This window comes from Clarias gariepinus, chromosome 27, assembly GCF_024256425.1.
Source record: "Clarias gariepinus isolate MV-2021 ecotype Netherlands chromosome 27, CGAR_prim_01v2, whole genome shotgun sequence".
In the NCBI taxonomy this organism is placed as follows: domain Eukaryota; kingdom Metazoa; phylum Chordata; class Actinopteri; order Siluriformes; family Clariidae; genus Clarias; species Clarias gariepinus.
Window position 1 is genome coordinate 6,412,404 of NC_071126.1, and position 16,902 is coordinate 6,429,305.

The 16,902-nt window shown below is 39.8% G+C and overlaps 1 protein-coding gene across 1 annotated transcript; it reads left to right on the top strand.

The window, feature by feature from the left end:
• The first annotated feature begins 439 nt into the window (after positions 1-439).
• Positions 440-16,108, top strand: kctd1 (potassium channel tetramerization domain containing 1). Its single transcript, XM_053488430.1, has 5 exons — positions 440-1,955; positions 4,744-4,931; positions 12,218-12,362; positions 13,125-13,430; positions 15,053-16,108. The coding sequence occupies exons 1-5, from the start codon at positions 441-443 to the stop codon at positions 15,215-15,217; spliced, it is 2,319 nt and encodes a 772-aa protein (XP_053344405.1). The 5' UTR covers position 440; the 3' UTR covers positions 15,218-16,108.
• The last annotated feature ends 794 nt before the right edge of the window (positions 16,109-16,902 follow it).

The window sequence follows — 16,902 nt, forward strand, 5'->3', positions numbered from 1 at the left end:
TATTTCTGAACCAGTGAAGTCTTGCACAATTGTTTATATGTATTCTCTACTTCTGATGTATTGCTGTTATTTAAAGAAAGTGTGCACAAGAATTTATTAGGCAATAAACATGTGTACAAAATGCATAGACCACAGTTGCACACTCAGAGAAGCATCAGATACACGTGGAGATTTAAAATATATTCCCATAGTTTTATGTCTTATAAAGTAGTCTAATATAGCTTTGGGTTTCCCTTGCACATTATTACAAGGAGATAGAGTAGGGGTAAGTTTTAATTTTTGGGGATGTTCCCTCCCTTCTCTCTGCACCTTTAAGAGCGCCTGCGTGCCTGAGCTCATAGCTGAAGGTCATTAAAAAGCATGAGAGAAAAAAAAAAGCTCTGCGGTCCAATATAGCGCATGCGCACTGCCCCGGGACTCATACACTCTCAGACCGCAATATGGCGAGAATGCCTGGCAGCGGGCATCACTGCTGTGGCGACGACACGACCCCGGCGTCCGGGCAAAGCGAACGGGACTTAGAGGACGCAGAGGAAGGAGAGATTCAGGAGATCCAGATCACAGTGGACGAGGGTGAAGAGTGCGAGGATGAAGAAGCCGAGTTGGAACCCAAGAACTGTGAGAGCGGGGAAGCGGTCCTCATGCGGAATACAGACCAGCAGCGCGGGGGGCACGAGATGCACATGGATCCTCTGGACCCTGATGCTGATGAGGGAGAGACGAGGCATCTGTCTGTGTCAGAGCGCTCGCGTCTGAGCGAGAACACGCGCTTGGCCACGCGTTACGCGGTGCGGATCTTCCGCGAGTATTTGAGCGAGACTGAACAGAGTACGAACTTCGAGTGCATGGACAAGCACGGGCTGTGCAAAGTCCTGCGCGCGTTCTACTCCGAGGCGCGCTCCAAGAGCGGCCAGTTGTACAGCAAGTCGTCGTTGATCAGCATACGCAGTTCCCTCAACCGGTATCTAAACGAGCCGCCCTTCTGCCGCACGCTCGACCTGACCAAGGACCCGGAGCTGCGCAGTGCCAACCTGGCGCTCGCTGCTGTCATCCGCCGCCTGGAGGAGCAGGGCGCCGGACCCGTGGTCCAGAAGCAGGCGATCACGCGCGCCGACCTGCGCAGGCTCTACGCGTCTGCCGCGTTCAGCGCGCGCTCCCCGTTCGGACTACTCAACAAAGTGTGGTTCGAGACATGCATGTACTTCTGCACGCGCGGCCGAGAGAACCAGCGCGAGCTCGAGGAGGACTCTTTCGGACTCGCCACGGACGAGGACGGGAGAAGGTTCGTCTACTTCAAAGCGCTCGGGCCGTACCACAAGTCCCGCTCTTCATCCTGGAGCAGGAAAAGATCAGACACGGATGAAGAAAACCTCCCGCGCATGTACGAAACCGGCACGGAGTTTTGCCCTTACGCAAGCTTTGTGAAGTACCTGTCAAAGCGCAACCCCGCGTGCAGGGCTTTTTTCCAGCGCCCGCGCGACCACTGCAGCGAACACGACACGACTTGGTACGAGAATAAAGCTGTGGGTAAAAACCTGCTGGGCACGAGGATGCAGATGCTCTCTCGCGCGGCAAAGCTCTCCAAGACCTACACCAACCACTGCATCGGCGCCGTCTCCATAGCAACGCTCAACAGCGTCGCCGGCATCGGCTCGAAATTGGCGCCGCTACATGTTGCACCGGAAATGGTCAACGGAAGCCAGCGGCCACGTCGCGACACCGAGGACTCGCCGGACATCGAGACGCGTAAAATGTGCAAACGTCCGCAAACGGAGATGTATTCCGCGCACGCGCCGGGACCGGGATATTCACCGAAAAGACTTTGCGTGCGCGCTGTTGTTGCAGAGGGGGCAAACCCTCCGGTACCGATTAAAGTCAGCGCGGATTCCGCGGCCCCGGTCGCCCCAGCTGCGCTCGAGCACAAAGGAGAAGCTGCACTGGTGATGACTGCGCAGGTAATAACAAGCTCAGAACAAATATTCACAACGAGACTAAATGGTTGCATGTTAGTGCCACTGAGTTGCTGTAGAAATGTAGACTTGTGTTCTGGTTTATAAAGTTTTCCAGTGAGTTGTCCTCAACAGTGAAACAGTTAGATGACCTGTTGGTCACGTGACCACTTAGGGATACCCAGATTTAGTTCTGTAGGACACATGTGGGTCCATCAAGAGACAAAGAGCAGGGTGTGTGTGTGTGTGTGTGGGTGTGTGTGAGAGAGAGAGAGAGACATGGAAACCCACCAACCTAAGGACCATAAATTGCACAAGAAACCCATAATCTCTTGTAGTCTGTTTTTTTTCATTACTTTTCACAGGATGATAGGAACCCTGCTCTTAACTATATGAAAATAAGGCGGCATCTTGTTCTCATGTTCATACAGTACATATCTCTCTCAAAGCATTGTCATGGTCCATGTTTGTGTAAATTTGTAACTAATGTACTTCTCTCAGAAATCCACTGAACTCTTAAATAAATAAATGATATGCTCTGCAGTCTCATCTTTGACTCATCTCTGTACATAATCAAATATTTGTCTGCTGAAGTCTGACAAATATTTAGTTTTCATACAGTTCATGGATTCATTCAGACATTTGTAGATCGCACTGTGTTGCTCACACTTCACTGTGAGTTTGTACTATCTCACCTGAACATCATGGCAGTTACCATAGCTGAAGGATGGATTTGCACATATAGGAGATTGCTCTGGAAATGCACCTCCTCACTACATTCAAAATAGCAAAACCATAGGACATTTAGAAAAAAGGGATGGAATTCAAAAGTGGTTGTAGGAATTGTCTTATCCCCTTATCTTCAATTGGTCTGCATCATAGACACAAAACAGTAGTATTATTGCAGACCAGCATTTTTCTAAGTAAAACATTCACTCTTTTATTAAGGTGCAGGTTCAAGCACTAGTTTTGACCAGACCAGAGTTCTCTTAGGAATGTTCTTCAACATTGTGTAATGTGTAATATAAGCACTCAGCAGGGGAAATGATAAACAGATGACACTTGAGTGGAAGAATCAAAGAAAGAAAAAAAAGTTTAAAAAAGCACTCACACTTGTCCATATCCCTAAGTACATAACAGTGCATGAGATTAAATTAGTTCACCTATCTTGACTGGGTGCTGCTCTAGCACAAATTTTTTCAGGTATTTTTATGTTATGTGGTCAAGATGATCTGCTGAAGTTCAACCAGAGCATCTAAGTGAGGGCAGACAGGTGATATAAGTGACTTTGAACATGGCTTGGTATTAAATAGGACCACAAGGTTATTAAAACCACGTCAGGTGCCCCTCCGGTCAGCTAAAAACAGAAAATTGATGCTACAATTTGCATGGGCTAACCAAATATGAACAATATAAGATTAGAAAAAAAATTGCCTCATTGCACATAAATCACTTTTCTTCTACATTCTAACGCTTAGTTTGAACTTCAACAGTTCACCTTGACCATGTCTGCATGTCTGAATGCATACTGTTCCTTCTACACGATTGGCAATGCATTATTGACATACAGTACTGTCCAAAAGTCTTAGGCTGTTTTTATTTTAGTTATTTTTTTGTTTAGCACTTTGTTATACATGTTTATTTTATGACTTCATTATTAAGCCAGTTCATTTCCAAAGATTAGTGTTCCATAAAGAAAATATTTCAGGAAATTCTCTGTAGGCCGGAAAAGAAAGCAGCATGTTATGTAAAAGACCACATTTCAGACCAAATTAAAAAAAAAGCTTCTGAGTTTTCCATGCATAAAAAAGAAGCAGGTGTGAAGACTGTGGCTGGTTCTACAGGATGTTGTGTACAAAAGCAGCTAATTTCCTTATAAAACTGTACAAATTGTACCTGAAAATATTTTAAGCAAAGAGGTCATCCAACCAAATATTGACTTTTAATAACTGAATACTGCTTTTTATACTACTGTATTTTTCATGTAGAATGAAAAATACAGTACTATAATAAAAAAATGGAATAGCAGTATTTTGCATGTGCACTTGCAGACTTTTGCACAGCATGAAATATATATATATATATATATATATATATATATATATATATAGGAGAAGTTCATTTAGAGTCACTAGACTCAGAAATCGCCAATTAACAACACTTCAAATTATATATATAATATGTTATTGGTTATTTTTTTAATGTAGATAGATAGATAGATAGATAGATATATATATAGATAGATAGATAGATAGATACCGAACATTGCAACTGAGATAGGGTCTGAATAGCATTGCTGTTTTTGGTTCTTATTCAGAGTTTAAGGATTTTCTTCTGTGCTGTGCATAGATAAATGCTGACTACTGAGTTCATTAAACAGAAATAGTCTCCGACAAACCTGGAGCATATGCTAATGACATTAGTGGTAGCACTGCTGCAATAAATATATTACCTTTTATCTGACAATGCAAAATGTATTAACCCTTACTAAACTAGTCATGGTGCTACAGATCAGTAATCTGTGTATGTTTTATTTTTAGGTCACTTGTTTAAGAGTAGTGTGACCTACATTCAGCACTGTTTTCATATTACATGATTGCATGAGTTATAAGCTGTACTGGGGTCTAGTGCACTCCCACAGGAACATGTCCGCTGCCCCCTGAGGCCTGTCTCCAACTATTTCACTCTCTTATACACACAAATTCACATCCAGCTGCACAAGATGTAACATGGTTTAAAAATATTTATACACACGTCATCGTTAGTATGTTGCTCTTATGTGTGTACATCTCAGGAGCATCACAGCAGCGTGGCCATGTCGACTCGGCCTCGTTTGGCACAGTCGCCAGCCTCCCCTGTGGGTACAGCTGGCATCCCCACACCGGCCCAGCTGACCAAGGCCAACGCGCCAGTGCACATCGATGTGGGAGGGCAGATGTACACCAGTAGTCTCGCTACGCTCACTAAATACCCAGAATCTCGGTAAAACACACACACACACACACACACACACGCAAAAATCAGGCCTGGGTGTGACAAGTGAAATTTAACTTTGCAAAACCTTTCCACTATTATGTAATTTTTTTCTTTTTTCAATTATTTAAGTGTAACAAATATACAAAAAAAACGTTTAGTCTTAAAATTGCACTTGATTTCATATATTTGTTGCTTCATAGTGTATTTAAGTTATAGTGTATGTAGCTGGATTATTAATATTATTTTGCATGTATTATTTATTAGGAGACCTAAATATATAATGAAACACTTCACCTTATGTCCTATTCACATGGGATTAGTATTATCTGGGGACCTTGTGTTATTTAGAAATGGAATAAGTGAAGACAGCGATTTTATTCGAATTTACTGACTTATCTCACGGATATAATGGCAAGATAAAAACAGTTCTCATTATATGTATATATAATATAAACAGAAGAGTGTTCCTTACCTCATGCTGCTATAAATGTCATCCATCTAATCATTCTTTGTCCTTTTGTTCTTCTGACGATTTTCAGCTTTCTCTTTCTCCACATTGTATTGTTGTATGGTGTTTAGCGATGTGTGACCCAGCACCCGAAATACTCAAAACACTCCAATGGAGCCTCCATTTTCTTTCATTCTTTGTGGAAGATAGAGAAAAAGGCACAGGAAACAAAAACCTTTAAAAAAAATAATATACGACCCGCCAAATCCTGGCCAAATCACAGACATGCTGATTCGCACAGGACTAATATTATTACAGGACCTCTGTGTTAGGTGAAATATGGTAGGTCATTTGCGGGGGGAATTTTTACTTTACAAATTACATACATGGCCCGTTCGCACGGGATTAAGATCACAGACAAGCTCTGCAATTATTACAAATGAATAGAGCTCCCCCAGATAATACTAATCCCATGCAAATAGGACTTAGTGTGTTGGTCAGAGTTGTGTGATTGAGGTTGGCCCAGAAAATGTACAGTTTGCAACCTGTGTTGAAGCATTCTTAAGTTTGGAAACGGCTGGTCTGGCGATTTTATGATTAACCTTTTTTGAATTTCTGATACCGTCCTACTGTTCCTGTGGAAGATCCATCATAAGAGAAAAGAGAAAATATGCTTGCAACTTTTAAGCCTCATTTATCAAGCTGAATGCAAACAAATTCAAGCCTAAATCATTCATATATGCATTTGCACCACAAAAAAAAAATTGGTATTGATGAAAATCCTGTCAAAATTCAGATTTTTTTGATATCCTACTCATGCTCCAGAGTGTGTGTAAATTTATGCATTACTAACTAATGTAAAACTTCATTGCTTTTAAATATTATAATTTGACAGAATCTTTTATAACCAGATATACTGCATTTTTATACAGTGTTTCTTCATAAAGTGTTGTTTACATTGCATTTTTAAAATTAAATTAATAATGAATATTTTAAGGATCTGTTTTTATATAGTCATGAATGGCATTAATACAAAATTCCGTTAGATGGTAATTTCAGGGGATTTGCCTTAAATATATTTAAAGTTATATATATAAAAAAAACAGGCTGATCAAAAGGTTGGTATTCATGCTGATATAAAAAAAAATTGCGGTAATGAAGGCTATACTTAAACAGAATATCTGTGTTTTCACAGCCATACAGCCAATTACTACTAGCATTCAGGAATATACTGTACCAACAGTGCCATGAAAAAGATCACTGCCCACTTTGACCATGAGGTCATGGCTGAATGAGCAGCTGTATCTCTCGCTGAAGTAAAGCACACATGATGAGACAAAGACGCAGTAATGATGCTGCTCTGTTGTTATTGAGGTTTAACTTTTGCCACAGCTTGCAAAGTGCTATTTTTTTGTGTTCAGCGAGTTGTAGATTAACTAGACAATTTTGGCTGAAACTGTCCGTGTTTTACTCATGCCAAGCGTTCCAGCAGAGAGGGGCTTCTGGAGAATCAAATTAGGATGCTGTTGCAAAAGTGTTTGGAGGAGCAGAGAGGTGGAATGTGCAAAGACACAACACAGGATTAGCGCAATGAAAAAATCTAGCATCTTGGTAGTTGTCATGCTGTGTGCATGCATTATATTTGCTTTAAGATAGATAGATAGATAGATAGATAGATAGATAGATAGATAGATAGATAGATAGATAGATAGATCTGGAAAAAATGTGCTAAGAAGGAAATCATTAATAGAAATCATTTTTATATTAAAGAAATGTTACTGAGTATTCAGTGAGCACTCTGAAAAAGGTTATTACCAAGAATAGCTCTTTATTTTTCTGCATCCATTTCCCACCTATATTGACTAGTCTCTGAGTTGCAGAGAAACATCCCCACAGCATGATGCACACAGTCTGAGAAGACTTTTGGTTGTTCCAAATCTCTTCCATTTGAAAATGATGAAGGCTACTGTACTCAAGGTCTACACATTGCAAGTCTCTCAACCTCATGGCTTTCTGTTCACACTTACATTTACTGTATGCATTTATGGTGACATATTATCTTGAAGGGTGTGTGCCTTTTTTTAATTATGCCCAATTAATTCATTAAGGCACAGGTATCCAAGCATCTCAAGAAGAATTGATAGGAATAGAGTGCACCAGAGCACAATTGCAAGTGTCATAAGAATGATATCTCAGTTGATATTGAGTTGTGTCTGCTACTTATGCTTTGTCTAGCCTTCATAACAACTCTATTGAGGTGCTGTTAATTGGTGATTTTTAAGGCTGGTGACTCTAAATGAACTTCTCCTTTGCCGGAGAGATGTGATTCGGTCTTGTTTTTCTGGGAAGGTTTTCATGAGTTGGAAGTGGGAGGGTTTCATCATGGTACTTGATGTTTTTTTGAAATGCATTTGAAAATACCGTTCTTACGAGAACTATTCCAGAACAACTGACTTTCATGTCTTAAAATAACAACTGACTCTTATTGTTGGTGGCTTAGTGGTTAGCACTGTCGCCTTGGACCTCCAGGGTCCGGATCTTATGCCCTAAGTCTCCTGGTATAGTCTCCAGGCCATCCGCAACCCTATATACAGAATAATGCAGTATAGGCGATGAATGAGTGAGTGGTGTTGTTGTTTTTTTCTTAATTCCCAAATGCCATGTGTGTTATTTAAATAAATAAAAAAATGCAATGCATGAAACCTTTGACTGGTAGTGTATGCAAATAGGATATTTCAGTCTTTATTTTTTTCAAAATTAACAAAACACTCCAAACACCTGTTTTTCCTTTGTCATTAAGGAGTATCGCGTGTAGAATCTTAAGGAATTAAAAGGATTTTAATCCATTTGAAGATCAGAGTGAAGCATAACAAAATGTGGAAAACTTTCCATCGTAACTATACTACAGTAGCACTAAAGTGGAAAATGCGAACAAACCAAGGATATATAATGTACACACAACAACAAAAACATGAGCCCCTTAAGTGAAAAATACAAAAACAAAAAACAAAAACTCCTGAAGTTGAGGAGGCAAACACACAAAAAGATAAAAAACCATGACAACGAAAAACCAGTTCTAAGGTTCAGCTGAAAAATTACACTACGATCAACATCCCAAGAAATACGTCATTACCCATGGGTTATTACACTACTCACTGCAAAACAAGCAAGATTGTGTTTTACTGGAGGTCTAAAATTACACCACATAAAGCTTCTTCTGAGAAACCATAAATAGATATGGCTGTTGATATTGGTCGTGACATATTTCTATAATTTGTTTAATTTTTAGCCTGCACCTCATGACTGCTGGTTTTTATTGTCTTTTGTGTGTGTGTGTGTGTGTGTTTTCTTTTTTTTTTTTTGCACTTCAAGACTATTTTGTGTGTGTGTGTGTGTGTGTGGTGCTAATGGCAGGATTGGTTTTACTGAAAGAGTCAGCAGATGCCCTGAAGATGCGCAACAGATATTTAAACATAACTTTTTTTTTCAGAGAATGAAAGCTGACTGAAATGTCAGTTGTGTTTATCACAGCATCTGGTCAATTTAAATAACCTGTGTCTTATTGTAGGCTAATATATATATATACTCAGAAAAAAAAGAAACGTCTTCTGACTTTGAACTGTTTTTACTTTCAGTAAACTTAATGTGTAAATATTTGTATAAACACTAAAAGAGTCAACACCATAAGACATAAACTAAAAATGTTTCACAATGTGTCCCTGAATGAAGGGAGGCTCAAAATCAAAAGTACCGGTCAGTATCTGGTGGCCACCAGCTGCTTGAAGTACTGCAGTGCATCTCCCCCTCATGGACTGCCTATTGCAGACAGTCTGAGCACTGAAGGAGGGATTGTGTGTTCCTGGTGTGACTCGGGCAGTTGTTGTGGCCATCCTGTACCTGTCACGCAGGTGTGATATTCGGATGTACCGATCCTGTGCAGGTGTTGTTACACGTGGTCTTCCACTGCGAGAATGATCAGCTGTCCTTCCTGTCTCCCTGTAGCGCTGTCCTAGGCGTCTCACAGTGCGGACATGGCGATTTATTGCCCTAGCCACATCAGCAGTCCTCATGCCTCCCTGCAGCATGCCTAATGCACGTTCACGCAGATGAGCAGGGACCCTGGGAATCTTTCTTTGGGAAAGTCTCTTTAGTGTCCTGCGTTTTTAGAGCTGTGACTTTAAATGCTCCTTTCTGTAAGCTGTTAAGGTCTTAACGACCATTCCACAGGTGTGTGTTAATTAATTGATTATAGTTAATTGAACATGCATGGAAAACATTGTTTAAACCCTTTATATATATATATATATATATATATATTATTTTTTTTTTTTTTTATCTTGATAATGTCTTCCATTTTATCCCAACATCTTTCTCAGATGAATGCTTCTTTTGTTGCCCATTGGCTTTTTAAGGTGTATTGTGGGCATTCATCACAAAATGCAGATCAGCATGTGGCCCTGTAATGTCCAGGTGATTGGCATTTATTAACATACACATCCAAGTACAAGGAAATCAGTTGAGTTGAGAAGTATGAGGAGCCTTAATCAGCATTAGCCCTGCACTCTGTAATTAATGCACACAGGAGCAGTTGATTGTAAAGAAAAAAAAACAGAATAATTTAACATCTATATCTCCATAACAAGAAATATAGGCATTTTTAGTTTATTAAGTCATCCTAGATCATTTTGTCATGCCATTGCTTATGCATGCTTTACTGTACAGTATGGGTTGAAGATCTATTTAATTCTCTCTAGGCTTGTCATCTGAATTTCCTAATAAACTGCCTGATCAAAAAAAGTCACCATGTCAGAAGGGTCAAATTATTGTACTGCAAAGAGCAAAGAAAACAAAACAAAACAAAGTGTGATTTGAAGTCACCGGAACAGCGTTAAGAGCCCATTATCAAACCTGAATGGATAGTACTGAAGTGTCAACTTTGTGGGAATTTTAAGAAAAATGAATGGGAGTAACTTAAACTTTTGATGAATTTGCATGGTAACAAAATAGCTATGTAGAATGATGGAAGTAAGAGCATTTTCATACAAACATCATGTGATGAGAATTTACAGGATTGACAATAAACAGCCGTGTAACTTAGATTAAAGATACAGAATAAAGACTGGACTTTGGAGCAATGGAAAAACCTCATGTGGTCTGATAAGTCCAGATTGACTCTGTTCCAGAGTGATTAGTGATTGGTGAGGGTAGAAAGAGAAATGTGTGAAGTGATGCACCTATCATGCATAATGGCCACTGTACTGTACATCACAAGCCTGTGGAGTCAGTGTTATGATCTGGGGTTGCTTCAGATGGTCAAGTCCAGGCTCAGCAATGTTATGTGGCAATAAAATTAAGTCGACCTGAATGTACTGAATGACCAGGTCATCACATCTATGGAGTTTTTAATTCCCTGATGGCACAGGCATTTCCCAGTACCTGGACATAGAGTCAAAAAGACATCTGCAGTACTCTGGTGTCACTTGCTGAAGATTCATGCCTGCTTGATTGCTTCGTGAAAATCATGTACAGAGATTTGTCACAGAAGTACACAAATTACTTGAGAGTTGCCTAGTTTTAGATTTTGTTTTGCGCAGAGATGGACACCCTGGCTTATATGTACAGTATATATGTATATATATATATATATATATATATATATATATATATATATATATATGTGTGTGTGTGTGTGTTTGTTTGTGTGTGTCTTGTGTATGCTTATTATCTTGCTGACTGCTACATTTCTGCAATGCCAGTGAGTGTTAAAGTCTCCCGGCTGCTGACCGAGTCAAACATCAAAGAAGAGAGCCTGCAGCACCGGGTCTTCAGCCAGCTTGACATCTTCTCTCTTATAGACCCTCAAACAATCTCGTGCACCCTGACACAAAGTTCTACAGCCTACCACAGTTCACACACAGTCTTATATTGCAGCACACATACATATCTTATCCGTACTGTTTTAAATACAGTTTGTTCTCCCCATCTGACATATTCATATAGTCTCACACAGCATTGTCTTACTAACACAGCATCACATCATGGTGCACAGTATCATGCTTTTATAAACAGACGTCGAGTGACAAAAAATACAATGTGTGTGCAGAAAAATAAATCAAAAAATATTCATAAGCTCGGAATGTCCTGTTCTTTGCTCAGGAATAAAGAACTCACATACTGTACATTCCTGGAGTGGCAGACAAAACAGACTCACACGGCCTCGAACAGTGTCATAAACAAACATATAGACAGTTTTTTTTACAGCAATGTCAGAGTATCACAATTCCACTAGATTCCATGATACCCGAGGAATCAACTTTTTTATATAATATACCTTGCTTTTTTTTTTTTAAAGATATGCTCCTAGTGTGATCATAATACAATAATAATAATTATTATTATGATAATATATATACTGTATATTATGTGATGTGATAACTGACATGCCGCTATGTTTTATTTTACCCTTGGCAACAACATATATAGCTTTGTCAGCAATATTCAGGTATACACAGGGCTGTGACATCTGCATAAGCAAAGTAATACTCCAAGCCATGCTGCTCTGCTACTCATGACTGATAATCATGTTGGCGTGTTTGAGTGTGCACACCTCGGGCTCTTGCGGCTACCACAGCTGGATCTGTAGAGGAGGAGATTGTGTATTGCATGGTCTGCCTGCTGGTGAACACATCACATATAGGCCTATAGATATGCACACGATAACTATTACGCTTATATACACTGGTGCTATCTACAAAAGATGTGCAAAAGTGCAACGCTACAGCTTCCATCAACCCTACTTCATTCTCTCTATCGTTCCCTTCAAATTTCCTTTTTGTATGTACAGGATTGGACGTTTGTTTGATGGCACGGAGCCCATAGTGCTCGACAGCCTAAAGCAGCATTATTTCATCGATCGGGATGGTCATATGTTCCGCTACATTCTCAATTTCCTCAGGACGTCCAAGCTACTCATCCCAGATGACTTCAAGGTGTGTTGGAATTTAAGCTATTTTCCTAATCTTGGTGTTTATATTGAATCAAGAGAATTCCTAGAATTCCTTAGTTCAATTTATCTGCTGTTTATTCCAGGGCGAATATTAAAACCTGTTTATTTAAGCAATTCTTTGATTTAATTTGAGCTAATTATAATTTATTATTTCGGTTGTGTTACCAAATATGAATGAAATACATTTTTCAGAGTCAAGACACAATGTTTGTAACAGGCACTGTGCAAACGTCTTGAGCCTCCCCACACTACTTTTCATTAAAATAATCCTAAATTATGAAGATTAAATTAAGGAGATGGGAGCAAATGTTTTTTATCGTAACAGGATAAAAAGTGCCTAAAGATACAACTTAAAAAATTGGTTTATGTAACAACCACAGCAGCAACCTTATTTCCCCTCTCATCTGTTCCAACATAGGATATAGGGTGGTTAATTGGAAGCAAGATTTGGAGAAATGAGGGATGACTCAAGCCATTTGCACAGAATTGTATATAAATATAGATGTGGATAGAAGATACACTATTATTTAAGCTTGCCAGAAAATCCAAACAGGGATATATTTGGATATTTGGAACAGTAAGCGTTACATCTGTACTAAATGCACATAAAGATCCAAGATCCAGGATTCAAAGAATTTCAGGAAATTGCTTAAACCACAAAAAAAAAAAACATGTAAACAGTATCGAAGTATCAGGCTGAATAATTTTTCGGTGTGTGTGTGTGTGTGTGTGTGTGTGTGGGCAGGACTATTGTCTGCTGTATGAAGAAGCACAGTATTTCCAGCTGCAGCCACTGCAGGCAGAGCTTGAGCGCTGGCGGTCGGAGCGAGACTCAGGGTGTGTGTCACGGCCGTGTGAGTGTGTGGTGGTGCGCGTGGCTCCCGAATTGGGGGAAAGGATCACACTGAGTGGAGACAAGTCTCTCATCGAGGACATTTTCCCTGAGATCGGAGATGTCATGTGCAACTCAGTAAACGCAGGATGGAACCATGACTCCACTTATATCATCCGGTTCCCTCTTAATGGATACTGTCAGCTCAACTCTGTACAAGTAGGCTGCAAATAAGTAAATAGACTAAAACGCTGTGTTTAAAGTTTCACCATGCAAAAAAAATTATATTAATGGAAAAACATATACACTATATGTTTTACAAAATAAACTTAGCAAAAAAAGAAACGTCCTCTGACTTTCAACTGTTTTTACTTTCAGTAAACTTAATGTATAAATATTTGCATGAACACTAAAAGAGTCAACACCATAAGACATAAACTAAAAATGTTTCACAATGTGTCCCTGAATGAAGGGAGGCCACCAGCTGCTTGAAGTACTGCAGTGCATCTCCTCCTCATGGACTGGACCAGATTTGTCAGTTCTTGCTGTGAGATGTTACCCCACTCTTCCACCAAGGCACCTGCAAGTTCCTGGACATTTCTGGGGGGAATGGCCCTAGCCATTACCCTGCGATCCAACAGGTCCCAGACGTGCTCAATGGGATTGAGATCCGAGCTCTTTGCTGGCCATGGCAGAACACTGACATTGCTGTCATGCAGAAACTCACGCACAGAACGGGCAGTATGGCTGGTGGCATTGTCCTGCTGGAGGATCATGTCCGGATGAGCATGCATAAAGGATACACATAAGGGAGGAGGATGTCTTCCCTGTACCGCAAGGCATTGAGATTGCCTGCAATGACAACAAGCTCAGCCCGATGGTGATGTGATATACCGCCCCAGACCATGACGGACCCCAGACCTCCAAATCAATCCCGCTCCAGGGTACAGGCCTTGGTGTAACGCTTATTCCTTCGACGATAAACACGAATCCGTCCATCACCCCTAGTGAGACAAAACCGTGACTCATCAGTGAAGAGCACTTTTTGCCACTCCTGTCTGGTCCAGCGAAGGTGGGTTTATGCCCATAGGCGGCGTTGTTGCTGGTGATGTCTGGTAAGGACCTGCCTTACAACTGATGGAGGGATTGTGTGTTCCTAGTGTGACTCGGGTAGTTGTTGTGGCCATCCTGTACCTGTCACGCAGGTGTGATATTCGGATGTACCGATCCTGTGCAGGTGTTGTTACACGTGGTCTTCCACTGCGAGGATAATTGGCTGTCCTTTCTGTCTCCCTGTAGCGCTGTCTTAGGCGTCTCACAGTTATCGCCCTAGCCACATCAGCAGTCCTCATGCCTCCCTGCAGCATGCCTAATGCACGTTCACGCAGATGAGCAGGGACCCTGGGTATCTTTCTTTTGGTGTTTTTCACAGTTGGTAGACAAGTCTCTTTAGTGTCCTGCCTTTTTAGAACCGTGACCTTAAATGCCTACTTTCTGTAAGCTGTTGAGGTCTTAACGACCATTCCACAGGTGCATGTTAATTAATTGATTATGGTTAATTGAACATGCATGGAAAACATTGTTTAAACCCTTTACAATGAAGATCTGTAAAGTTATTTGGATTTTAACAACATTATTGTTGAAATACACAGTCCTGAAAAAGGGACGTTTCTTTTTTTTGCTGAGTTTACATAGCATATAAAATTAATAGATTATGTACTGTCTACAGCTATGGTAGATTGAGTGAAACAAATCTGAATGAAATTTGTATCCTCTTCTGTTTGCTTAATAATCTGTTAAATAGAAGAATTATTTTTGTGTTTTGTGTGTGTGTGTGTGAGGTTCTGGAGCGGCTCCAGCAGAAGGGATTTGATATCGCTGCTTCATGTGGAGGTGGTGTGGACTCGTCTCAGTTCAGCGAGTACATTCTGCGGAGAGAGGTCAAGCAAGTTCGAAGCAGGGTCCTGACTTCAGTCATTCAAATCAAACAAGAGCCATTGGACTAGGAAAAAATATCTTTTTTTAAAAAACAAAATAAAATTAAAAAATATTAATAATAATAAAAAAAACAAGGCCACATCCTTTGAAGTATATATAATGTGTCAAGTCATACTGGGATATTGCAGAATGAAAGAACACATTTCTAAAGTAAAAACTACCTTTATTTCTCTGTATAATCCCCTGCTACACCAATGCCCTCATCCCAGCGCTTCATTAGTACTTGAATACCATCGAGGTAGAAAGTTCTCATGATTCCACTGCCTGCTTCACTTCTGAAATACTGGCCTCCCAGGAACTCCTTAAATGGCACAGAAATGTAAAAATGGTTGAGAGCCAGGACTTTATGGCAATAGCTTCCAGCTGAGTTCCTGTAATGTGCAAGTGGTGTTGGTGAATGATTTTGTGTGCAGTTTTCACAAAAAGTTGCGTCTGTTCTGCAATTTGGTGACAAACTATCCATCGATTCAAAGACCAGGTGTTCTACTCCCGGAATGACTGCACTGTCCTCCGAGCCACCTTAGCTGGGATCAAAGATGTACGGTCATCTTTAAAATGTTTGCACTATTTAAATTATTTACTGAATTTACAAGTCTCATCACAGTACTGTGCTTAAAGTCTTTTGTAAACATCAATCCGTTTAATACCTTCAATCATGAGAAAGTCCCAGTTTGACTTGAACACTTTTACAATATTCAGCCTTTCAATGCAAAAAAAAAAAAAAAATGATTTGTGATTTCACAATACAACAAGGCAAAGGTTTGTTTTAAAACCTTTTTACTTGTATTTACCAAATTTGACTTGAAGAGATTCATCAGAAGAGGTAAAATCAAAATCACTCCCATTAGGCCCAGACAAAAAATCTCTAAACTGTTTTTTTAAACAATAATATTATCAGAAATCACTGCACACATATAAAAGCACAAAATAAAGGAATATGCAAATATTGTTATTGCAGTGTCTTCCTCTCTCTTTTTCAATACTGTTTTTTGCAAATGCTGGAGAAAGTTTAACAAAGGCTGTGCAAAAATAAAAATGTAACCCTTTGATGTATGATGTCCTTCACAAAATGAAAGCTTTTCAAGGGTTACTTCAAGGCCAGGGTATGTACTGTGGGTTGGTAGCTTTTTTTTTAATGTTTTATTTGTGGAGATAATTGCAACCAAGAACAATTACAGAGGCAAAAGTTGATTATTCCCAACCATTTAAAAATGTCTGGAACTGAAAAGAGGGCATGGGGGTGCAGTAGTTATTAGTCTTGCCTTATTAGTTGATTGTATTAACAATTGTAAAACAAGGACAATTAAAAGGCCAAAATTAATTTCTTCTTGCACAGATTTACTTTTTGTACGTTCATTCATTCATCTTCTATACCCCTTATCCTTATACCCCTTAGTCGTTGGGGCCTGGAACCTATCCCAGTAGATAAAAGCCTTCCGAGAAGAGTGGAGTTTACTGTAACTGTACCAACTGCATATCCACATACTTTTGGCCATATGGTTTATATAATTTCTCAGTAAAGGATAATAATAATATTCATGATAATAATCATGAAAATGATCATAATAAGAGGTAAAATATGAGTATAATATTAGTGCATGATATCCTGTATATTCATAGCCCTGTACTGTTTTTAACCCAGCAGAGAAATGTGAGTGAATTACCTGACTATACATCACTGTCCACTTTATTA